Raw genomic sequence first — 25,231 nt, 5'->3', positions numbered from 1 at the left:
GCACTCCTGGGAAATGTGAAGTTGACGGGCAGGATTGCAGCTTGAGATTGATAGACAAATGGTCAAGGAATATCTAACCACTTTGCACAAGTTCAGTTCTCCAGGCCTGAGAAACTGCATCCTAGAGTATTGAAGGAACTGGCTGAAGAACTCTGGGAACCACTGGCTACTATCTTTGTGAAATTGTGGAGGATGGGTGACATGCCTGATGGCTGGAGAAGGGCTAATGTTGTCCCTATCTGTAAAAAGGGCAAAAGGAGAAACCTGGGAACTACAGACCAGTCAGCCTGACATCAATCCCTGGGAAAATTCTGGAGCCGATTATAAAGCAGTCAGTCTGTAAGTACCTTGAAAACAATGCAGTGATTACTAGAAGCCAACATGGATTTATCAAGAACAAATCCTGCCAGACTAATCTTATCTCATTTTTTATAGGGTTACCTCCCTGGTAGACTGTGGGAATGCTGTGGACATAATGTATCTTGACTTCAGCAAAGCTTTTGACAAAGTGCGCCATGATATTTTAATTAGCAAGCTAGCTAAATGTGGGCTAGATGGAACAATTATCAGGTGGATCCACAACTGGATCCAGAATTGTACTCAAAGAGTGCTTATCAATGGTTCCTTCTCAAACTTGGAGGAGGTAATGAGCAGGGTAATGCAGGGCTTGGTCCTGGGCCCAGTGCTCTTCAACATTTTTATTAATGACTTCGATGAGGAGGTGCAGGGAATGCTTATCAAAATTTGGAGATGATACAAAATTGGGAGGGATAGCTAACACTGTGGAAGACAGAAACAAAATTCAAAGGGATCTTGATAGGCTGGAACATTGGGCTGAAAACAACAGAATGAAATTTATCGGGGGTAAGTGGAAAGTTCTACGCCTAGGAAAAAGAAACCAAATGCACAGTTATAAGATGGGGGATACTTGGTTCAGCAATATTACATGCAAGAAGGATCTTGGGATTGTTATTGATCACAAGCTGACTATGAGCCAACAGTGTGATGTGGCTGAAAAAAATACAAATGCTGTATTAGGCTGCATTAACAGAAGTATAGTTTCCAAATCATGTCAAGTATTAGTTCCCCTCTGTTCGGCACTGGTTAGGCCCCATCTTGAGTACTGTGTCCAGTTCTGGACACCACACTTTAAGAAGGATGCAGACAAACTGGAACAGGTTCAGAGGAGGGCAACAAGGATGTTCAGGGGATTAGAAATGAAGCCCTATGAGTGAGACTGAAAGACGTGGGCATGTTTAGCTTTGGGAAGAGAAAACTGAGGGGAGATATGATAGCACTGTTCAAGTACTTGAAAGGTTGCCACACAGAGGAGGGCCAGGATCTCTTCTCTATTGTCCCAGAGTGCAGGCCATGGTATAATGGGCTCAAGTTGCAGGAAGCTAGATTTCAGCTGAACATCAGGAAAAACTTCCCAACTGTTAAGAGTGGTACGACAACGGAACCAATTACCTAGGGAGGTGGTGGGCACTCCAACACTGGAGGCATTCAAGAGGCAGCTGGACAGCCACCTGCTGGGTATGCTTTAATCTGGATTTCTGCATTGAGCAGGGGGTTGGATTTGATAGCCTTATAGGCCCCTTCCAACTCTACAATTCTATTCTATGATAGCCCCAATACTCACACAGGTAAAGTTACTCAATGTAGATTCAGCATGCAGCACCCTTGGACAGTCAAAAGGTGGGAACAATGGAATATAAGCATCATATTCCATATTTATGTTGCTTGAACACAGGTGGCTTAGACTGAGAGGCTGTCTTATGCAACTAATAGGCTGAGTTGTTTTTAGCTGGAGACACACTTTAGAGTCATGAGATGAGGTTGTAAATATGTTAACATCACATCAGCACTTTAAAATGGACCCAGAATAAAGAGCCAATGAAACTGGTAAAACACTGGCATAATAGGATTGAAATGTGCAATTCCAGTTAATAATCTTGTAGCTCTATTTAAAAGTGTACAAAAATAACATTAAGGTTGCAAGCCAATGCACACTTACTATGGAGTAAGTAAGCCACAGTGGGCCTCCTGACTGATAATACATGCTTAGGATTGCACTGCATGAGATATAACAGAATCATTGAACCAAGGAAACTGTTTCACAACAGCTGCTAAAATAACTGAAAAAGAAAGAATATCACAAAACATGAACTTGAAAAAAGGGTCTTTGTTTTCACTGTTCTAAAATGAGCCAATATTTGCCTGACTATCACTGGGAATTAACCAATATCTAAGTGACTGTCATTGCATAATTGTATCGTTATATAATAGCATTTTGTCAGCTCACTCTATGGAACTAGGTATTTATATGTATGACCCCTTGATTGCTAGACCAAGAAGAAAATTACTGCATTTACAGGTTTGGCAGCTGAAAGTCTGGCTCTAAGGTGTGGCAAGTGGTAAGCAAGAATTTGCTGGTAATAACTGCAGCTTCTCTTTAATGTAACATGACCATGAGATGCTATTCTGGAGTACAACTTATTTGCTCCCGGATATATGTCAATGTACACAAGGTGTGAAACAGTCCTGTGACTATTTTGAACTGTTGTGTAATTTCTGGTTAATTTATATATTTCCTTTCTAATAAGCTCTTGTTTGAAACAAAGATCTGGAGAGTAGATGTTGCTCTTTCCTTGGCAGGGAACAAATAAATAATAGGTTTCCAAGCGGAGTTTGAGACCTAAGGAGCATAATGGCTTCCTGGCACAGTGACTGTCACAAAATATTATTGCAGGGGCCTTGTTGGTTGCCAGAATTCCTTTAGCGGAAAAGCAGGAATTCTTGGTGGCCACACAACCAGGATTGCAACAGGGCAATGTATGAGCTGAAGGAGAGGCTCTTTTGCCTCTGGCAGGTGCTGGCAAAGACTGTACAGAGCACACACAGAGCACTCTGCAGATCTGCTCAGCTACAAACTATTTTTATACCACCCTGTATTCAATTTAGAAAAACAATCAGTTATCACAATGTAAATACAATAAAACAGATAAACAATTTAATAATTACATAGGATCCTAAGAAGCAGCATGTGAGTCAGACCATTGGTCCATCTAGCCCAGTATTGTCTACACTGACTGGCAGCAGCTCTCCAGGATTTCAGGCAGGGGTCTCTCCCAATCTTATCTGGAAATGGCAGGGACTGAACTGGGACCTTCTGCATGCAAAGCAGATACTCTACCATTGAGCAACAGCCCTTTCCCAATTAAAACTTACACAAGCTTAAAAATGACTGGGTGGATACAAATATTTTATCTTGGGACCAAAAGAATGGCAAGTTGGCTGGCTGGTGAGCATCTGTAGGGAGGCCATCCCAGAGGCAGGGTGCCATTACTGAGAAACCCTTTCCTTTGTTGTTGCATTCGGTATCTCTGACAAAGGTGGCTGAAAAAGGGCCCGAGCAGGTTAACGCACAGGAAAGTTGGTATAGGAAGCAGTACTCCTTCATGTACTTGGATACCAAGCCATTTAGGAATGTAAAGGTAAGTACCAGCATCCTGAATTGGGCCTGAAAACCAATAGGTAGCCAGTGGAGTTCCTTTAAAACTAGTGCATTATACATATGTGTTTGGCGAGAAAACTACTGCCAATGACTGAGTTTTGCACAGTCAGATATTTTTCAAACAGTTCAACTTCAAAAATGCACTCACTTTTCCTTCCTTTCGAAAGCTTTTCCCATGACACAGAACAGACAAGAAATATGATGAAAGTGTGCTCAGGGATTGTTATTAATTTGTTTTATACTGCAAAGTAGGCATGAACAACCTGGCCTTTGGGAGTGGGGTGCTGGATTTTCTGGTAAACTGATTTGGACATTAACTTCTCTTTTCAGGAGAAGTTAACACACATTTGGATTTAAAGTACCATTAACAACAGCTAAGTCTATTCCACTTCAGTCTTGCATGAGGAAAAAAAGGCACATTCACTGATTTTAATTTCATCTGGACTCTTCTGGCAATGCAAGTTGGCAACTACATGGCAGAACAACATGAGAGATGCTGTGCCTAGAAGCTGCTGGAAAGCATGAAGCTTTTCCACCATTAATCATCATGCTTCAGCTGGTCTGGATCCAGAAGTGTCCAAGTATATGGGAAGTGTCACATTTTCTCTAAACTGAAACTGGGTAAGACCAAGAAGGGAACACCGTGACAGGCAGAAAAAGCAAAGGAAAGAAGTACAACTCAATCTGGGTTATGGAGAAGTTGTCTGCAATAACTTGTCTTTTCCCAACCCAGATAGGATTGGAAGGGAAGAGCTTGGTGTCTATCAAAAGCAAATTGTAAGGAAAGGTAACGAGAGCAGGCTCCAAATGCACTAAAGGAGGAGCCAAGAAACAGAAGATGCTTTAACCATGAACAGCAATCATAGTCAGAAAGTTGAGAAGTATTTATCTCATTGAGCAGTTTTATTCAATTCTGCTTTTCACCCAGCACTGACAGACTAAGACTTTACATAAAATTAGAATAATAGGGTAGTATCCAACAAACCTATTCCATCAACAGAAGGATTTCAACTTGTACAATGAAATGTCCCCTCTCCTTTCCCTACATGCCCCCTAAATCTGTTCTGGAGGTTCCCTCAGCTCTTCGGAGCAGATTTGGGGAGGACGCAAGGCAAGCACAGGGGGCGGGGGAGTTCTGTTGCACAAGTGGAAATCCTTGCACTTGTTAGTTGAATACTGCACACAGAATTGAAAGGAATCTCAATCTAACTCCCTGTCAATGCAAGAAACCCATTACAAAGCATCCCTGATAGGCAGCCATCTAGCCTCTTCTTAAAAGCTCTAACAAAGGAGAGTCCACCACCTTCCAAGGTAGTCTGTTCTACTGTCAATCAGCCCATATTGTCAGGACATTCTTCCTAAAGTTGACTTGACATTTGTGTGTGTCTGTGCATGCGGGGGGGGGATCCACTGGTTTAGACCCAAATCTGTTAAGCTTCAGCAAGGTGGTGGCCTCATGTGCCTTCAAGACCATGAATGTTCCAAGAAGTGGAAGGAATAGGAAATGCAAGTGCCTTATGCTTCCTTTTCTCTGTGCTTTTTGGCTTCCACCTTGTAAGATGTGAAAAACATTAATGCATCAGAAGCTGTGCATCTCACTCCACACATATATGAATTTCTAGCTTGGATGGGCTAGAGAAGTACAAGCAGTACAAAGTAGAGTAAAAATCCAAAGCAAATCTTATTCAGTAGGAACAAAATGAAAAATATGGAGGCACCTTAAATTCTGAGTTTTCATACTTTTTTTCTGATTCAAAAAGACAGACACTTGTCCTTCAATCCATGGTCTCCCATTTGGTTCACTCCCAATGCTCTTGGACTAGCAAGGTAGTGTGGGAGGCATCAGTTACTCAGGCCCGGAGGAAAGCTCTGGCTCTGTAGGATCCAGTTCAGTGGGCTGCTGCCTGCTAGCTTCAGGTTCGGTTGGTCCCTAATCATCAATATCAGACTCAGAGCCTGGAACCTAGTCCGGCTCCTCAGCCAGTGGCCCTGTAGCCTTCTGAGTTAAGATCCTGGTTACTGCTGGACTCAAAGGTCATGACAAGAACTGATGTGTGTACAACATGTTGTTTAGAAAGGCATGTGCATCTCTCAGTAACCCTGTGCAAGCATTCAAAGCCTCACACAATTAAACTCACGCAAAGTGAGAGCTTGGGCCCCATCTCCTCCATTGCATCACTGCTGCCAGGACTCCACGCAATGTTGTCCCATCATCTGGCCCTGCTATCCTCCATGCACTGGGAGAATGAAGGTCTACAGTAGTTATGCAAGTTTACTGTGCAGTTTAAAACCCTAATCAAGCCAGGATTGACATGACTGTGGCAGACTCACAGTTTGAAGACCTTCACTCTCCCAATGCATGGAGGGTGTCAGAGCAAACAGCACAGGGCCAGCAAGTGTGTTCCCATTCTCCCTCTTATTGCAGGAGGACAAGTACAACTGAATAGGGCTCATGTCTCACAACTACCAAACTGGAAAGTCTAATATTCAAGGCATTTCAGCAGCATACACAAGGTCAAAGCAAGAGTTGCTTCAAATATTACAAGGCTACTCACTAACAGGCAAAAACCCTAGTGGTTTAAGAATGTACCTAAACCTAACAGGTATTTCTATCAAACTTTAAAAAGCAGGGAAATTGGGCAGCTATAGTGAATGCACCAGGGGAGCAGGAGACCTGACCTCCTCTCTGAGATATTGTACTGCCCTACAAATTTGTCAAAATGCAAACAGAATTCGGGTTGGTCTTTCAAAGTCCAATCCACTTCCTGTGTAGCTTGGAAGAATTTAGTAACATGTGCCTCTCAGCATATGATGTTTTGTTTTAGTATGTTTTAAAGTCTTTTGTTTTTAAGATGTTTTAGATTTTTTTAGTGTTTTTGTTTGCCACTGTGGGCTCCTTCTAGGAGCAAGGGTGGGATATAAATTTAATAAATAAATGAAATATATAATAAATATGGAGCAACCATTAAGAACATATTTTATTGAGCAGGGGTAGGGAACCTGTAGCCCTGGGAGTCGGAGTCTAACAAAATCTGGAGGGTCACAGGTTTCCCACCTCTGTTACAGACAATAAGTAAGATCCTATCCCTTCTGCAGATGGTGGGACAATGCAGTGCTAAATTATGTAGAAGCTGACAAAGAAAAGCGCTGCTGTTTTGTTGCTTAAGTTAAAGAAAATGGGTCTTCTATTAAGTCTAAATAAGTATTTAAACAAGTTTGGGTCCACTAGTTCAGGGATTCTGTCTTTTAACTTCAAACTCTATTTTGTATCACAGGAAGAGGAGTCCATTTAGGTGACAAATGGTATTTTTCAAAAAGGAAGATAATGGACTTACTTTTGAAGTTCCTCACTGGTGTCTTGCGAAGCCTGTAAAGAGTGCTGAAACTTCAACTCCGTATTTGCTCTCTCTTCTGCCATTTGCTGAAGATGGGCCGCTAGCTCCTCATTTTGAAGTAGCAGCATGGACACAACATCTTCTCTGTTTTTCAGAGCTTTTTCATACGTCATAAGAGTGGAGTCAAACTGATCCTTAAGATTCACTTCTTGAGATAAAGATTGGTGTAAACTGGGAAAACAAAAAGCATGCATTTCCATGATGGGCAACACATGCCTAGAGGCTTTACTCCAAAAGTATGGCAGGTGAAAAGAGGCCTTTAAAAACGTACAAATATTCCATGGCTAAAATATTTCATTATAAAATACAATTGCAATTCAAGAACATTTGAAGCGCTGATGCTAATACAATACATTAAATATTAACATGTAGCTGAAACAACCATTTCAGGAGGACACATGCATATAGTACTTCTAACATGCAAAATGATCTATTATTATTATCTAATTATTATTATCTAAAATTTATTAGACGCCTATCTGGCAGGTAAAATCCTGTCACTCTAGGCGACGTACAGCAAAAATATAATACAGATACATGTCAAAACACAAAATACAAAACAGTCAATTAAATCAAATTAAAAATCAAAGGAAACAGAAGACCAATCCACACCTTTAACTACACAGCTCTGACAATTTCCTCCCCCCTCCTTCCTCTATTTTGTGGTATCCATAGCAGTTTCTTAGATGTCCAAATGTGCTCCTGGCCCAAAAAATGTTGGGGACCCCTGTCTACAGCTCCTTTCCCTCACAGCAACACTGTGAGATGGAGGCCCCTGCTATAGCCTATTCCCATGAAACAAATAAAAACCTCAGTATTCAATTACATAAAAAGAACATAATACTGACCAACAACATGACATTTTGTTAGAGCCAAGGGGATAGCCCAGAAGCTGAGACAAGAAGTATGAATAATTTGCACTTTCCTTTCCTTATGTTTTGGGGTCTTGTACATCCTCCACGGCAAGATACATGTTCTCATGATGCATTAACAAATTGTGGATTGTATCCAAGAAGACATGCCATTACATGTGATGGAATATTTTCCCCTCTCCTCTCCCTGTGCCCCTCCTCATATCTGCTCCAGAGAGTTGGGGGGACCCCCAGAACAGATTGTGGGCACAGAGGGAGAGGGTAGAGAGAAGTTCCATTGTGCAAGAGGAAGTCATTATGATAACAGGAGGACTTGGTTGGATACAACCATGTGTATTTTATTTCTGCCGATGTGACTGAGAAGTGTTGGAATAGGAAGTATGTCTCATCCTTCCTCTGTTGCCACTTCTAGTGAACATCCAAAGCTAACCAAAATCTAAGACTTAATGAGGACAACACCATCTGGAAGGCCGTAAGTTCCCCATCCCTGCTGTAGAATTTGGGGAGGGGAAAGGTTAATGATACTTACTACTTCCCCCCCCTCCTGAGCTCACTACAGAGAGCATACTTAACAAACATTGAGCTACCAAGATCAGATCAGCATCCCCTTCAGCTTGGTGGCCAGGGTGAGCCACTCTCCTTGCTCACCTGTAAGGCTGACTTTGGCTGGAGCAAAGTCCAGGTATACCATCTTTGGTCTCTTAGAATTGGATCATCTGATTGGTTACCCTTGAATGGGTGGGAGTTAGTTACTATAAAGAGCCATGTAAATGTTGCTGTAAGGCTGCAATCCCACACACACTTACCTGGGAGTAAGCCACACTGAACTCTGTTGAACTCAGTTCTCAGTAAATATTCATAGGAATGCACTGTAGAGCAATTGTTGGAAAGTGATGAAACAAGCTCGGTATGTATTATTTATCACAGTTTTACCCGTTCTTTCTATAAATTCCATAGTGTGGCACATCTGGGGTTATTCTGTTTTTCCGCATAGGAACCCTGTGAGGCAGATTAGGCTAAGAGTGACTTACCCAAGGTTACCACTTAGTGAATAAGTGGATCTCTTATATTATTTTTTGTTTTAAAATGAACAGGTTCTGAAACTTTTGCTTTATGCTGCTTCCCCCCCCCCATAAGTATTTTTGTGTGTGCTTTCTTGAGACTATTAGGTGTATATACTGTGTGCCACAAATGTGAATGATCGTGCAAGTAAGAAATTAGGTATCAATTGTATTTTCCTTTTTTGAGATTTGAAAAGTGAGCACTGGATAACAAACATAACTCTGTGTCAAGATGGTTGGGCAGCACCATCCTTTCCTTTCTGCAAAAAACACGACCACATTGCCTTATCCTATAGAAATTAAAACCCTCTGTGCATGCATAAGTAAAATATGGCTGATTTAATAGGAATCTAAAAGTTAAAGGTCAGAGTATTGGTATGTCATTACACCTACCACCTGAGGTTGTTTGAAAATGGTGCGAAGTACCTATTCAATTAAATAAGGACATTCTGAAACTATAAATAATGTATAAAGAGATACGAAAAATCCACAGAGCAGAGGCTGTCAAAAAAAGAAAACCCCTTGAAGAGTAGCAGATAAAATACATTGACTCTTTTTTCAGAAAAAGCAGAGAGAAAAATAAAATACTCAGGTATTTCAAAGGAAAACTTAAAGCTATAAACTGAAGACCACTGTCTCACTTTTAAGGCATCCAAGGAGTTTTATAAACAGAAGCCTAGAATTCGGTTTCTAATGTCGCAATCCTATGTGCAGTGACTTACTGCCAAATAAAGATGCATGGAATAAGGCTACACATCCAACATTAGGGAACCTAAGCAAATAGTTTGATTTGCAGAACATCAGAGAGCTCAAAGGCCTCTGGCTTATGTTTACTGCACATGAAGCTACAGGAAAAGATCACATTTGATTTGGCCTCTTTGGCAACCATATACTTCATCTTTTGTCACTTATATGCTACACTATTCAATCCACTCCACTTATGTTAGTTTTCTACTTCCAGAGATTTGGGGGAGGGGGGGAGGGAGCATTAAAATGTGATCCTCACACTATGAAGTGGTGCCACCTCATTCTGTTGCTTGTATAGAGCTTAGAAATCATATATTCTATTGACTATTCCCTAGACCAGTTGGTCATGGAACCGACCAGAGGGATGGCAACCCTGGACTTAATCCTCAGTGGGGACAGGGACCTGGTGCGAGATGTAAGTGTTGTTGAACCGATTGGGAGCAGTGACCAAAGTGCTATTAAATTTAACATACATGTAAATGGCCAATTGCCAAGAAAATCCAACACGGTCACATTTGACTTGAAAAGAGGAAACTTCACAAAAATGAGGGGATTGGTAAAAAGAAAGCTGAAAAACAAAGTCCAGAGGGTCACATCACTCGAAAATGCTTGGAAGTTGTTTAAAAACACTATATTAGAAGCTCAACTGGAGTGCATACCGCAGATCAGAAAAGGTACCGCCAGGGCCAAGAAGATAGATTAACTAAGCACATAGAAGAACAAGCCTTGCTGAAGCAGAGCCAGCATGGCTTCTGCAAGGGAAAGTCCTGTCTCAGTAACCTATTAGAATTCTTTGAGAGTGTCAACAAGCATATAGATAGAGGTGATCCAGTGGACATAGTGTACTTAGACTTTCAAAAAGCGTTTGACAAGGTACCTCACCAAAGATTTCTGAGGAAGCTTAGCAGTCTTGGAATAAGAGGAGAGGTCCTCTTGTGGATAAGGAATTGGTTAAGAAGCAGAAAGCAGAGAGTAGGAATAAACAGACAGTTCTCCCAATGGACGGCTGTAGAAAGTGGAGTCCCTCAAGGATCGGTATTGGGACCTGTACTTTTCAACTTGTTCATTAATGACCTAGAATTAGGAGTGAGCAGTGAAGTGGCCAAGTTTGCTGACGACACTAAATTGTTCAGGGTTGTTAAAACAAAAAGGGATTGCGAAGAGCTCCAAAAAGACCTCTCCAAACTGAGTGAATGGGCGGAAAAATGGCAAATGCAATTCAATATAAACAAGTGTAAAATTATGCATATTGGAGCAAAAAATCTGAATTTCACATATACGCTCATGGGGTCTGAACTGGCGGTGACCGACCAGGAGAGAGACCTCGGGGTTGTAGTGGACAGCACGATGAAAATGTCAACCCAGTGTGCAGCAGCTGTGAAAAAGGCAAATTCCATGCTAGCGATAATTAGGAAAGGTATTGAAAATAAAACAGCCGATATCATAATGCCGTTGTATAAATCTATGGTGCGGCCACATTTGGAATACTGTGTACAGTTTTGGTCGCCTCATCTCAAAAAGGATATTATAGAGCTGGAAAAGGTTCAGAAGAGGGCAACCAGAATGATCAAGGGGATGGAGCGACTCCCTTACGAGGAAAGGTTGCAGCATTTGGGGCTTTTTAGTTTAGAGAAAAGGCGGGTCAGAGGAGACATGATAGAAGTGTATAAAATTATGCATGGCATTGAGAAAGTGGATAGAGAAAAGTTGTTCTCCCTCTCTCATAATACTAGAACTCGTAGACATTCAAAGAAGCTGAATGTTGGAAGATTCAGGACAGACAAAAGGAAGTACTTCTTTACTCAGCGCATAGTTAAACTATGGAATTTGCTCCCACAAGATGCAGTAATGGCCACCAGCTTGGATGGCTTTAAAAGAAGATTAGACAAATTCATGGAGGACAGGGCTATCAATGGCTACTAGCCGTGATGGCTGTGGTCTGCCACCCTAGTCAGAGGCAGCATGCTTCTGAAAACCAGTTGCCGGAAGCCTCAGGAGGGGAGAGTGTTCTTGCACTCGGGTCCTGCTTGCGGGCTTCCCCCAGGCACCTGGTTGGCCACTGTGAGAAAAGGATGCTGGACTAGATGGGCCACTGGCCTGATCCAGCAGGCTCTTCTTATGTTCTTATGTTCTTATGACTGTTAGCCACAGATCGTATTTTGACAAAGTTATTTTTGCCAAATTATTGGCAAATTAAATTATTAATCCTTGCATAAGTATGTTAAAGAAATACATTAGGTTCATCTAAACCTTGACTTCATTTCTTTAACTGCATATAGTTTAACAGGAATGCTTTGAATGTTATCTAGGACACTACAATGTGATGCACTTTCCTGGGAATAGGAAGCTGCCATATACAGAGTCAGACCATTGATCCGTTTAGGTTATGCTTGCCTACACCAGAGGTGAGCTAAATATGGGGGAGAAATTCAATTCAGTTTGCATTTAAGGCAAATGCACCTAAAAAGCCCAGAAATTTTGAACCAAAACACTCTGTTTTGAGCCATGCTCTGAACTTCACTCTCCTCCAAATTTTGTAATGACATTCTCTAGCCAAATAATGTGTACAAAAATGGATATAATGGGGGAAAGTGTGCATAAACACATATATTAATGAAAATAACATTCTCAAACATGCATTATATTAGAGGAAATTGCTTTCCAAGTAAGTATATTAGGCAAAACTCGTTATAAAAATGTGTGTATTGGGAGAAACTTACATTAAAATGCTAACAATTTTTCATGAGGACTTAAAAAAAATCGCAAACTGATGTGGAAATGTGGAGAACTGAAAAGATTGGGAAAATGAGAAAATGAAATGGGCAGATTCACCCATTGCTAGGATGGGCAATGTTTCTTCTGTCAAGGGCCACACTGAACCGGAAATCTTCAGGTGAAAAGCATGTGCTACAGCCTTTCTCCATTATTGTACTTTCTCCTATTGTACTACAGCCTTTCTCCACAGGGAATAAACCCCTCTGAACACAGTCAGAGTTAAATATGAGTAAACATGTGGTGCATGACCAAAATGCCATTGGGCATGAAGAACTGGTGAGAGTAACCATCCTAATTTCATGCAGAAGGTACAGGGCTAAAACTCCCAAGCAAAACAGGAGTTTGCATCAAAAACATACTGACAGCATGATGTCACCTTAGTATATCTTTTTAAAAAGAGACACTTGAAGGAGCAACTCTACAGTTTCTGCAAAGTGAATTATGTGAAGTGGCCATTCAGTTAAAAGTGACACTTCTTTGATAACAGCAAATCTCTTTGCGCTGGAACACAACTCCAGCATTAGAATCACCTCAAAACAAGTCCAACTTAATGGCTGTGCTATATGTCATTTACTTTTATTATAGTATCCAGGGAATAGGTCTACGCTGCTGTAAAATTTATACTGCTCATTTTGCAAGCTGCTTTTTAAAAATTAGTCTGAAGGAAATAGTGATTCAGGAGACAGAGCGGAAATCAATTCCAATTCGATATTGATAGCTACTGTGAGATGTATACTGTGTGTTCTTTCTAATTAAATGTAAACACGCTTAGTTCTAAAGTCCAGCAGAAATGACAACAGCCACTAGAATGGATTGCTTAAGCATTGATCAACCAATTTGTCTGAACCTTTTGTTCATATCGTAGGTATTCTTGAGCAATCTGTGGCAGGGTTAGTGTCAGTTCCAACTGACTTTAGTTTAGGTCATCTTCAGGTAAAAAAAAAAAGATTTGACAAGAATGTGGAGTGCTCAGTAATGCCTAAAGTTATTCATTAACTATGTCCTTCTGATAGCTAATCAATACCATTGCATGGAGCCAAGCACACTGCTCTGAACTGCCCCTCTTCCAAAAGCCAAGTCTTGGTAAATATTTAATGGCAGTAAAGGTGTTTTGGGTTGCTATCAAACTGATATGTTAAAGAACTCTTAAAAGAAACTTTATCTTCCCTCCCTCTGCAGAATTTGTTCAGCAATTATATAGCCCTGATGCAAAGTGGTTAAAGGAATGCATTTCAATTCATCTTTGGGATGGAGGATATTTAATTCTGGCATGTAAGTGAAAATAGTTTTGTTATAAAAGAATAAAGAGATAGCTTTTAAAAGCCCATATTTCATTTGTAAAACATGTATCTATATAAAGCAGGGAGGGGAACCAGGGACCCTTCAGATGTTGCTGGAGTATAGCTCTCATCATCCCTGACCATTGACCATGCTGGCTGAAGCTGGTGGGAATTAGAGTCCAACAACATCTAGAGGGCCACAAATTTCACAACCCTGTTATAAAGCAACCCAGCCACTTTGTACACCTTCTTGACAAAGAAAGCAAAAGCTATGGGAGCTCTGAAGGGGCATGACAGACCTTTATGATGAGGGTTGCTGTGTTCTAGTTCTCTAAATCCATACCTACTTTGTATATTATGCAAACTGTTTGTTAATTAATGCAGTCAGGCACATTAACTATTGAACAGTCTACCAGCTGCTTCCTGTATCTTCCTAGCAAATACCTTGAAATGTTGGGGAAGGATCAGAAGGAGCATATTTTTGTAATAGCCATTTGCTCATGCCAGGATTTGCTATGCTTTCCTTTCCTTGAAATAGCAAAGCTTATTAGAGACAGAGATGTTGCAAGCTGCTTGTGTTACTGTCTACAGTTCTGTTGCTCTAGCAGTACATGCTCTTCATCCATTCAATTAATGTGCAACCAGAAACGCCAAGGAAGGGGTTCCTCCAACTGTTGAACCAAACATTTTTTAAAAAAAACTTAGCCTTGGCTAGAAAGAAATGGAAAGTCCCCATAGGCCCCTGAAGTAAGCTAGGCTGCTCTCCTGTGCACACCTACCTGGAGTCTATTCCATTGATTCTAATGGGGTCGGTCAGTCAGCCAGATTTTTATTGTTTGTGGCCAGTAGACCATACAGTTTTAGCAACAAAAACTTTTATTATCGGTTCTAACAAACAACGATCCTTAACATAATAAAGTGCCTTAATAGTTCCCACTGACCAGACAGATGACATTTTAATTGCCTCCAAATAGGTGTGCCATAGGGTGTTTTCACAAAAATGAGTACTTAAATAAGCATCTAATGTTTGATATTATGACCATCCACAGCCCATTTTTATGCTGCTTTTGCTTTATGGCAAACCCAACCACTTTGATCTTACTGTACTTAATAGATAAACCTTGCTGCATCGAGTTCTAAAGTTCCAAATTTAGAGAGAGTAATCTTTTCATAACTCCTTAGGATAATGAAATAACAGCCATATCATTTGGAAGGTTCTGATTGCCAACTGAGTGGGTAGAGGAAAGAGGAGAAGAGAGCTCCTGAACTACAACATTTATGTAGAGATTAAATAATAGCAGGCCCAAAATGCAGCTTCATTTTTACATCCCTTAAATACTGAACCTGAAAGAAAGCTTGTAAATGCAGTTCAGATCCCAACATCACTATCAGAGTACAGCTGCTATATAAGAAACAGCTAACATTTATCCAATGAAATAACTGATACTTTCCCCCATAGATGCGGCCGGTCTATGGAGTCAAAAGTAGATGATGATGATGATGATGATGATTATATCCTGCCCTTCTTCCCAATAGGAGCCCAGGGCAGCATGATGAGAGATCTTATTCTGTCTCAGATGACAACTCTTATTCAGAAGTATGTTGTATGTCAGAACTTTTTGGGTGGGCCACTAACGTACTTCTGAATGAATGAATGAATGAATTTATTTCGGTCATGGACCAGCCAAAACGTACTTCTGAATAAGATAATTCATAACAGAACACTAATCCATTGTGCTATGATCCTTGCAAAAGCCAGCCTGCATAGAGGACAAGACCTGGTTCGCTTTGACCCACTGCTCTAACCAGTGGCGGCTGGTGACTCCATGTCAGTGGGACAGTGGAATACACTCCAAGTTTTAGTCCGGATTGTCAAGGACAGCTCCTGAGCAAGGGCAGGGGGTGAACAGAGTCAGCTGGGGCAGTTTCTGAAGGCTGTGCATTTCTCATCTCCCTCAGGTAATAAAAGCTCAGCGCCTTGCCTAAGGTATGAGCCGTGAAACAGAGCCTGTGGCCACCAAGACTATGGCCAGAGCCTGTGGCAGGTCCAACAAGGGGAGAAAAATGACATTACTGGATTTTCCTGTCTGAGTACATGCAGGAAATCACTGCTTTCCTTATATGACAATAATATCTATGATATCTATATCTCCTTCATTGGCTATAGCAACAGGAGGCAGGAATGGGCTGATGTCTCACTGAATGATTAGGCAGAATACTATTGGCACATTTTGCCTCATATCTCCATGTCCACATGACCTACACTGTAAAGCAGGGACAGCAAACATATTGACTTCCAGATGTTGTTGGATAGCATCTCACACCAGCATGGCCAGTGGTTAGAGCTACTGGGAGTTGAAGTCCAACAACATCTGGAGGTTGGTGAACCAACCATCTTACTACTCCTGCACTAGAAACTTGCCTTTTTTTTTTAAAGTGGGCCAGCTAATGGCCTAAATTGGCTCCGAGAATCATGGCCAGAATATGGGCAAAGTCTGAACAAGGGAGATAGTCAGTAAGCCTGGGTGGTGTTCCATGCTAGTCCTATTCAGAGTAGATCCATTAAAATTAACAGACATGATTGAGGCTCATTAATTTCAGTGGGTCTATTCTGAGCAGGACTTAGGTGAATACACCTCCTGTAACATTATGAACTTTATGAGCAGTATGGAGATATCAGTTCTCTCTCTCATATGGACAGGTAGTAGATTCAAGACAGGCTAATAAAAAGTATGTCTACCTATTCTGCATAATTCACTGCCACAAAATGTGATGATGGCCACTGGCTTAAGGGATTAGACAAATTCATAGAGGAAGAAAGGTCTTAATGGCTATTAGTCATGATGGCTAAACAGAGCTTTCATGCTTAGAAGCTCTTCAGTCTGAACAACAGGTCACCTAGGGAAAACATTCCTAGTCTTCCTCAGTGAAGTCAGGCAAGCTGATATATGACCATGCACATCACCTGTCAGCCACATACTCACCTGAGTATTCTTCAATGCTGGATATAAGCATGCTGTCATGCTGAGGATATAGTACTGTGCTCCTGACATATATCCCATGATAAATTAAGAACAATAATTTAAGAACAAATTATAAAGGAATAAAGTGTGTGTATAAAATAAGCAGATTTCCTTTCTGTCTGTTTTCACAACAACATTGATCAAGAAATAAAAGAAAGCCACACCACAAGCCATCCCAAACTCTTCTAGCAGTGGTGCCACTAACGTTTTTGATTTGGCACCATGTGGCTGGAGTCACCAAAAATGGCTCCCTAAAGGAAGCAAATGCAGCAGCATTGGATTGAACCAAATCAGACAGTATATTTGGGGCAACCCAACTAGTCATGTGAAGCAGAAGGAGGGAACATCAGTCCTTCCCGCCCCCCAGTACACTCTCTTCACCTCTGCTGTTCCTCCACCCATGTGTGGGAATGACAAAGTTGGACTATGTGTATAATATCAACCTGTAACTGAGCAGGCAAGGAAAAAGCCAGGAATGCCACTTTATATTTGTCTAGGACTGCAAAATGGCTCCTAACCAAATACTTCTTGGGAGAAACACCATGCTATTCCTGTAACGGTCGATGCACCTCAGGCTTCAACAGCAGCCAGCTAAATGCCACAGAATATCCACAGCTGAGGCCTTGGCAAACCTATTCTTTATGTATTAGTCTTTTAATATCTATAGGTCAGTGATGCGATGGGTGAAGAGATACTGGCTTTTGTTGTCTGAAAATCTGGCCTCTGTCAATTTAAGGTATAGCTCTGAGTTGTGTTGTTTTTACAGTACTTCCCTATTTAGCATCTAATCCACATCACTCATGCCTCCTATACAGCTCCATCATTTTATTTATTTATTTTATTAGATTTATATCCTGCCCTTCCTCCCAAAGGAGCCCGGGCTGGCAAACACATGTGTAATTTAAAAAAATCAAAAACAAAATAAAAACATATTTAAACCATTTAAAAATGGTTAAAAACATCTAAAAACAATGAAACACTGTAAAAAATCAGGTGGTAGAATAGGCTCACCAAACAGAAACCTTTTCAGCAGGTGTCTATGAGAATACAATGATGGTGCCTGCCTAATGTCAATAGGCAGGGAGTTCCAAAGTAAAGGTGCAGCCACACTAAGGGCATGACTCCTTATGAATGAAAAATGGACACCACATGGCATTTGTAAAAGTGCAAGTTCTGCAGATCAAACTGACTGAGTCAGCATGTATGGGGTAAGACTATCCCTTAAGTACTTTTAATCATGCTTACTTGCAATCATCTCTATTTATCCTAAAACACTCTGTTTAAATCTATTTTGTAAAGATGATCTTCTTACCATTTTAATTGCTTTTTCTGCAACTTCATCAGGGAAATCTCCCTGTAACTTGATATATTTCTGAATGTTTCTGGGGCAAAGTACATCTAAAGTTACTCTAGCCGCTGTGGGGCTAGGGATGGGAAATGGAGGTCAGAGTTCTGCTCATCCGTTAGGAACAGAGGGATGTACTGGCAAACTAAAATAATTCGTTTCAAAAAGCTCCTATTCCCTATTGTAGTTTCTTGGATTTGCTTGTTTCAATAATCTTTAGCATCCTAGAATGAAATAACTATTTCCAGAGAATAACAATGCAGTTATTTTTCTAAGTAGATATAATTCCTCTACCCCACTGAAACCCTGGAGAGCCGCTGCCAAGTCAGTGTAGGCAATACTGAACTAGATGGGCCAAAGGTCTGACCCACCATTGTCATTGTCATCTTATTTGTATGCTGCCTTTCCACAAAAAATTGTGCTCAAAGCAGCTTACAACAAAGAGAACAGCAACACATCTCAAAATCAACAACTGCAAAATAGCAACGTAACAGCAAATATGGGGATGGACTGCCTTCAAGTTGATCCTGACTTATGGCTGCCCTATGAATAGGGTTTTCATGGTAAGCAGTATTCAGAGGGGGTTTACCATTGACTTCCTCTGAGGCTAGTCCTCCCCAGCTGGCTAGGGCTTGCTCAGCTTGCCACAGCTGCACAAGCCAGCCCCTTCCTTGTCCACAACTGCCAGCTGAGGAGCAACTGGGCTCCTTGGGTCTATGCAGCTTGCCCACGGCTGCACAGGTGGCAGGGCACGTAACCCATGAGGCACTCATTGTAGGGTGATCTTTAGCTGGCCCTTGACACCCAGGAGACACAAGCAGGGATTTGAACTCACAGACTCTGGACTCCCAGCCAGGCTCTCCTCCCCACTGTGCTATACCAGCTGTGCAGCAAATATAACAGCAAACGAAAAACAACTTTTCAGTACTATAAATGTAGCATTACATCTCATAGCAGGCAGCATTGCACTTCCTGGCAAAAAAAACAAGAAGGAAGTTTTGATAGTTTCACTTTAGTCCTAGAAACATCTATCCCACAATGTTATTCGCAGTCTCTCTCTTGCAGCAACTTCTTACAAGGCTTCCAAATGGCAGGGGGTAGTGGGGTAGCTGGAATGCTACTCAGTATAAGGCATGTCCCTAACCCAAGACTGTAGGACTACTTACAGCAATTGGATTGAAAAGGTTTTTCGCAGAACCACTGAGGCAGGGGGTAAATCAGGTATTTGAAAACCAATTTCAAAAGAAGGGGGAGGGAACCAAACTGTGTATAGTAACTGATGCAAGAATATGTTGTTACTACTATATTATTTTGATGATAGTGCCATTAATTCCCTCTGCTAAATAATTTCAAAGATGTATTTTCTTAAAAAAAACAACTTATGCAAGGATAATGGAGTAGGTAATCAAGGTAATCAATAGACACCCTATTGGATTTTTTTTCAATATGTCCCCAAATCATAATTTCATAGCAAGTAGCATGACTCCTCTATTTAACCAAGAGTTAAAATATGCACAATAAGTTCTTATTTTCATAATATTCCTTTTGACAAAGATAACAGCCATGAAAACAGTTCCTACCTGGCTAAACCTGACATACAGGTTTTGTTGAGAAAAAAATGCATGACTTAATTATTGAAATGAATCTATTAGAACTGTCCCCCAATCCACCTTGCTTGCCCCACCTACAGATAAACTTCGAATGACCTGTTTTATGCAAAAAAAGAACTGTAATAACTTGCATTCAAAGCTGTTATAAAGCTAAGTAAGACAAAAGCATTATTCAGAACTGTGTGTGATGCCCCTAGAGGAGAAAGTCACCTTTTACCAAGTTTACATTCACAGTGAATAAATAGCTAAAATAATTTGAACCATGTTGTAACCTATTTTCTTAGCATTAATTATGCTTGGTTTCATTAGTCGTTGATACTGTCTATTGTCTAAATTGATTTCATTAAAACAACAGACAAAGTCAAGAGAAACACAAAGAAGAGACATTGTCTCCCCAGGCATTCCTTGAATAAAAAGGGCAGTTTTACAAGGGCTCTTTTCATTTTCCCAGCCAAATAATACTACTATAAAGGACCTTGGTGAGAATATGTTTTAAAAATATGAATGTAAAAATCACTTAAGAACATAAGAACATAAGAAGAGCCTGCTGGATCAGGCCAGTGGCCCATCTAGTCCAGCATCCTGTTCTCACAGTGGCCAACCAGGTGCCTGGGGGAAGCCCGCAAGCAGGACCCGAGTGCAAGAACACTCTCCCCTCCTGAGGCTTCCGGCAACTGGTTTTCAGAAGCATGCTGCCTCTGACTAGGGTGGCACAGCACAGCCATCACGGCTAGTAGCCATTGATAGCCCTGTCCTCCATGAATTTGTCTAATCTTCTTTTAAAGCCGTCCAAGCTGGTGGCCATTACTGCATCTTGTGGGAGCAAATTCCATAGTTTAACTATGCGCTGAGTAAAGAAGTACTTCCTTTTGTCTGTCCTGAATCTTCCAACATTCAGCTTCTTTGAATGTCCACGAGTTCTAGTATTATGAGACAGGGAGAAGAACTTTTCTCTATCCACTTTCTCAATGCCATGCATAATTTTATACACTTCTATCATGTCTCCTCTGACCCGCCTTTTCTCTAAACTAAAAAGCCCCAAATGCTGCAACCTTTCCTCGTAAGGGAGTCGCTCCATCCCTTTGATCATTCTGGTTGCCCTCTTCTGAACCTTTTCCAACTCTATAATATCCTTTTTGAGATGAGGCGACCAGAACTGTACACAGTATTCCAAATGCGGCCGCACCATAGATTTATACAACGGCATCATGATATCGGCTGTTTTATTTTCAATACCTTTCCTAATTATTGCTAGCATGGAATTTGCTTTTTTCACAGCTGCCGCACACTGGGTCGACATTTTCATCGTACTGTCCACTACAACCCGAGGTCTCTCTCCTGGTCGGTCACCGCCAGTTCAGACCCCATGAGCGTATATGTGAAATTAAGATTTTTTGCTCCAATATGCATAATTTTACACTTGTTTATATTGAATTGCATTTGCCATTTTTCCACCCATTCACTCAGTTTGGAGAGGTCTTTTTGGAGCTCTTCGCAATCCCTTTTTGTTTTAACAACCCTGAACAATTTAGTGTCGTTAGCAAACTTGACCACTTCACTGCTCACTCCTAATTCTAGGTCATTAATGAACAAGTTGAAAAGTACAGGTCCCAATACCGATCCTTGAGGGACTCCACTTTCTACAGCCCTCCATTGGGAGAACTGTCCGTTGATTCCTACTCTCTGCTTTCTGCTTCTTAACCAATTCCTTATCCACAAGAGGACCTCTCCTCTTATTCCATGACTGCTAAGCTTCCTCAGAAGCCTTTGGTGAGGTACCTTGTCAAACGCTTTTTGAAAGTCTAAGTACACTATGTCCACTGGATCACCTCTATCTATATGCTTGTTGACACTCTCAAAGAATTCTAATAGGTTACTGAGACAGGACTTTCCCTTGCAGAACCCATGCTGGCTCTGCTTCAGCAAGGCTTGTTCTTCTATGTGCTTAGTTAATCTAGCTTTAATAATACTTTCTACCAGTTTTCCAGGGACAGAAGTTAAGCTAACTGGCCTGTAATTTCCGGGATCCCCTCTGGATCCCTTTTTGAAGATTGGCGTTACATTTGCCACTTTCCAGTCCTCAGGCACGGAGGAGGACCCGAGGGACAAGTTACATATTTTAGTTAGCAGATCAGCAATTTCACCTTTGAGTTCTTTGAGAACTCTCGGGTGGATGCCATCCGGGCCCGGTGATTTGTCAGTTTTTATATTGTCCATTAAGCCTAGAACTTCCTCTCTCGTTACCACTATTTGTCTTAGTTCCTCAGAATCCCTTCCTGCAAATGTTAGTTCAGGTTCAGGGATCTGCCCTATATCTTCCACTGTGAAGACAGATGCAAAGAATTCATTTAGCTTCTCTGCAATCTCCTTATCGTTCTTTAGTACACCTTTGACTCCCTTATCATCCAAGGGTCCAATTGTCTCCCTAGATGGTCTCCTGCTTTGAATGTATTTGTAGAATTTTTTGTTGTTGGTTTTTATGTTCTTAGCAATGTGCTCCTCAAATTCTTTTTTAGCATCCCTTATTGTCTTCTTGCATTTCTTTTGCCAGAGTTTGTGTTCTTTTTTATTTTCTTCATTTGGACAAGACTTCCATTTTCTGAAGGAAGACTTTTTGCCTCTAAGAGCTTCCTTGACTTTGCTCGTTAACCATGCTGGTATCTTCTTGGCCCTGGCGGTACCTTTTCTGATCTGCGGTATGCACTCCAGTTGAGCTTCTAATATAGTGTTTTTAAACAACTTCCAAGCATTTTCGAGTGATGTGACCCTCTGGACTTTGTTTTTCAGCTTTCTTTCACTTAAACTAAAAGTGGTTGTCAATGTGCTTTGGGAAGTGAACTCAGTAATGATCTCCCCATTTTACACCAACCCTATTTCCAATGTCAGGGTTCAGAGGTGAGGGGTTGGTGCTTATGTAACCAAAACAGGACTACCCACACACAAAGGAAAGTATTGGTAGGCTTGGGGACAACCCAAGATTTGAAGAACAAAAAAATCTTAATGGAGAAAATAACTATGGGGAGGGGAAAGAACCTCAAACAGCTCAATGTGTGCTCAATGGCCACTGAATGCTAAGTGTCAGGGTGGGGTGGAGGAGACAGAAAAATGGAAATGGAGTATCTTGAATGACTGAAGCACTGGACAGAAATACCCCAGACTGTAACATTTTGTTGCGTGTCCCACTTGTAGGACTCGATTCTGTTTACACTTGGCTGTATTGATACTCACACTTTCATTAATGCTGGTAGATTTTGCACTACCTACTTCTAAACATATAGGATTCCTTCCCTCAGTAATGGTATAGCTGCAAATTTATTTGCCACGTTTATGTACCACTTTTCTGCCAAAGCACCCAAGAAATGATATGAAAGGGGGCAGGAAAAATTAATGGAAAGGAAAAATTAAAGGCTAAAACAACAAGCATCCTGTAGCACCTTAGAGACCAATAAATCCATGGTGGCAGAGGAAGCTGTGGCCTAGAGTCAGAAGGACTCTAGTCACAAAAGCCTATGTCAGGGGTCGGGAATCTGTAGCCCTCCAGGTAATGCTGGACTTCAACTCCCATCAGCCCCCGCCAGCATGGCCAATGGCCAGGGGTGATGGGAGTTGGAGTCCACCATCTTCTGGATGGCCACAGGCTCCCCATTCCTGGGCTATGCCATACTAAATTCATTTGTCTCCAAGTCATGGCAAGACTTCTAGTTGTTTTTGTTGCAACAGACTAATACAACTATACCTCTGGAAGTTACTAGGCTGCAATCCTAGACATACTGTATGTACTAGGGAGTAAGCCCCACTGGAGACAATGGAACTGACTTAAGAATGAACAAATATAGGATTGCATTGTCAGCCATGGTGACTAACAGCAACCTCCAAGTTCAGGGACAATACTTTCTGAATACCTGATACTAAGGGCAAAAAAATGGGGGGACTGTGGCGAATTTCAAGATGATATTCCATTGTCCACAAAAAAAAAATAGAAGTCTGGACTAGATGTGTCTTTGGCCTGATCCACCAGGGCTCTCTTTATGTCTTCTTACTACATGTTATCTCTTAAAAGCCCTACTATTGCAATACCCCATTTTGTATTTTCTACCATAACATGCTCACTAACTAAACCAGGGACTTAAAGAAAGACAAACAGCCCCCTCCTCATTTTTATACTGGTTTAGGGGAGAGAAGTGAGGAAAAGGGCAAGAGCATCTTAGGCTTGGAATGTTGCAGCCTGTAAAATCCCCTCCAACTAGTCAGGTGCAGCTTTCTTTTACAGCTGCAGTCAAAAATTATAAACCTTCTAGACATATAAGAAAATTTCATTTGGTCTGCATGTTTAAGGAAACTGATTTGATCAGTACCGCCCAGATCAATGCATAGTTCAGAATGCAATTATCCTTTGGATTTTGCACTTCTCCAAGTTTCACTATGCTGTTGGCTAAAAAAAAAGTTCCAAAATTTATTTTAAAATGGTATTTTAGGCAAAAAAGCAACGATCAGGGGTATTCTGGTGATGGCATTAGTTTTCTTGGGATTGTTCCATTTATGAAAGTAGATGACCATGGACAGCCTACTCTTTATATCATGGGCCAGTCAAAATTAATCTTGGAAGGCATCAAAGACCAGGGATATCTGTGAACCTCAGCCAATCTGGACCATCTTGTCTTGTGTTTTCTCAACATCCAGGGTTGTGGCCATAGGACTAAAATAACCCAGAAAACCCCAGGGACTGGCTGTATATCTTAGATAAAACTTAGAACAAGGAGATCCTAAATGGAAAGATTGCCTTGATCAAAAGATGGCTCAGGCTGGAGTGGCCGATGCTATATCCTGGGAAGGCAGTCTGGTAAGGCCATCATGCAGAGTGAGGCACCTGCCTCACGTAGCATATTTAGAGGAAGGGGGCAGGAAGTCACTGCAAGATGTTGGAGCTGTGTGTGTCACATGACTTGCTGGTACCCCCTAAGCTAGCCTGCTGCCTTCTGGTGGAGTGGAGGACACTTGTTCATGTCACCAGTTCTAAAGTATGATTCAACTGGCAGACTGGTCAGCTTCTGTTCACGGAATGGGGGGTGCCATCTTGTCTTTAACCTCAGGCAGGAAAATGTTGGGCTGACTCTGCGAAAGGCAGTGACTTTCCTCAGAAAAGCACACCTCTTCAACTGTTGTGGAGACTGAGGCTGCAATTCGACACATATTTAGCTAAAACTTAAGTTTCATTGAATTTAATGTGACTTCCATCTGAATTGATTGTACAGGATGGCACTGATAAAGTCCATTCTTTTTTGGACCCATTGCTCCATATAGCCACGAGTAGATGGTGAAAGGGTCACACAGACCTTTATGCATGTAAACCAGGGCTGTGGAGAGTCGTGGAGTCGGGAGTAATTTTGGGTGGAGTTGGACTCGGAGTTGGTAGAAATGTACTGACTCCGATTCTGACTCCTTCATAAATGGCAAATGTATATTAACTAGTAATAACAAATTTACTGTAGTAAAATGGTAGCACAAGGCATTTTATCACCACCACATGAATCCATAGCTTGGAAAAGTTACTTTTTTGACCTACAACTCCCACGAGCCCAATCCCTGGGGCTGATGGGAGTTGTAGT

At 41.3% G+C, this 25,231-nt stretch overlaps 1 protein-coding gene across 1 annotated transcript in view; it reads right to left on the bottom strand.

Moving 5' to 3' along the window:
• MIPOL1 (mirror-image polydactyly 1) overlaps positions 1-25,231 on the bottom strand; it is a 295,370-nt gene that overhangs the window by 14,348 nt on the left and 255,791 nt on the right. The window contains exon 13 of the mRNA XM_061611676.1: positions 6,853-7,083. Coding sequence (XP_061467660.1) covers positions 6,853-7,083 — 231 coding nt within the window. The remainder of the gene's footprint in view (positions 1-6,852; positions 7,084-25,231) is intronic.

This window comes from Rhineura floridana, chromosome 2 (genome assembly GCF_030035675.1).
Source record: "Rhineura floridana isolate rRhiFlo1 chromosome 2, rRhiFlo1.hap2, whole genome shotgun sequence".
NCBI lineage: Eukaryota > Metazoa > Chordata > Lepidosauria > Squamata > Rhineuridae > Rhineura > Rhineura floridana.
Note: the sequence above shows the minus strand (reverse complement) of the source record. Positions and strands in the feature narration are given on the sequence as shown.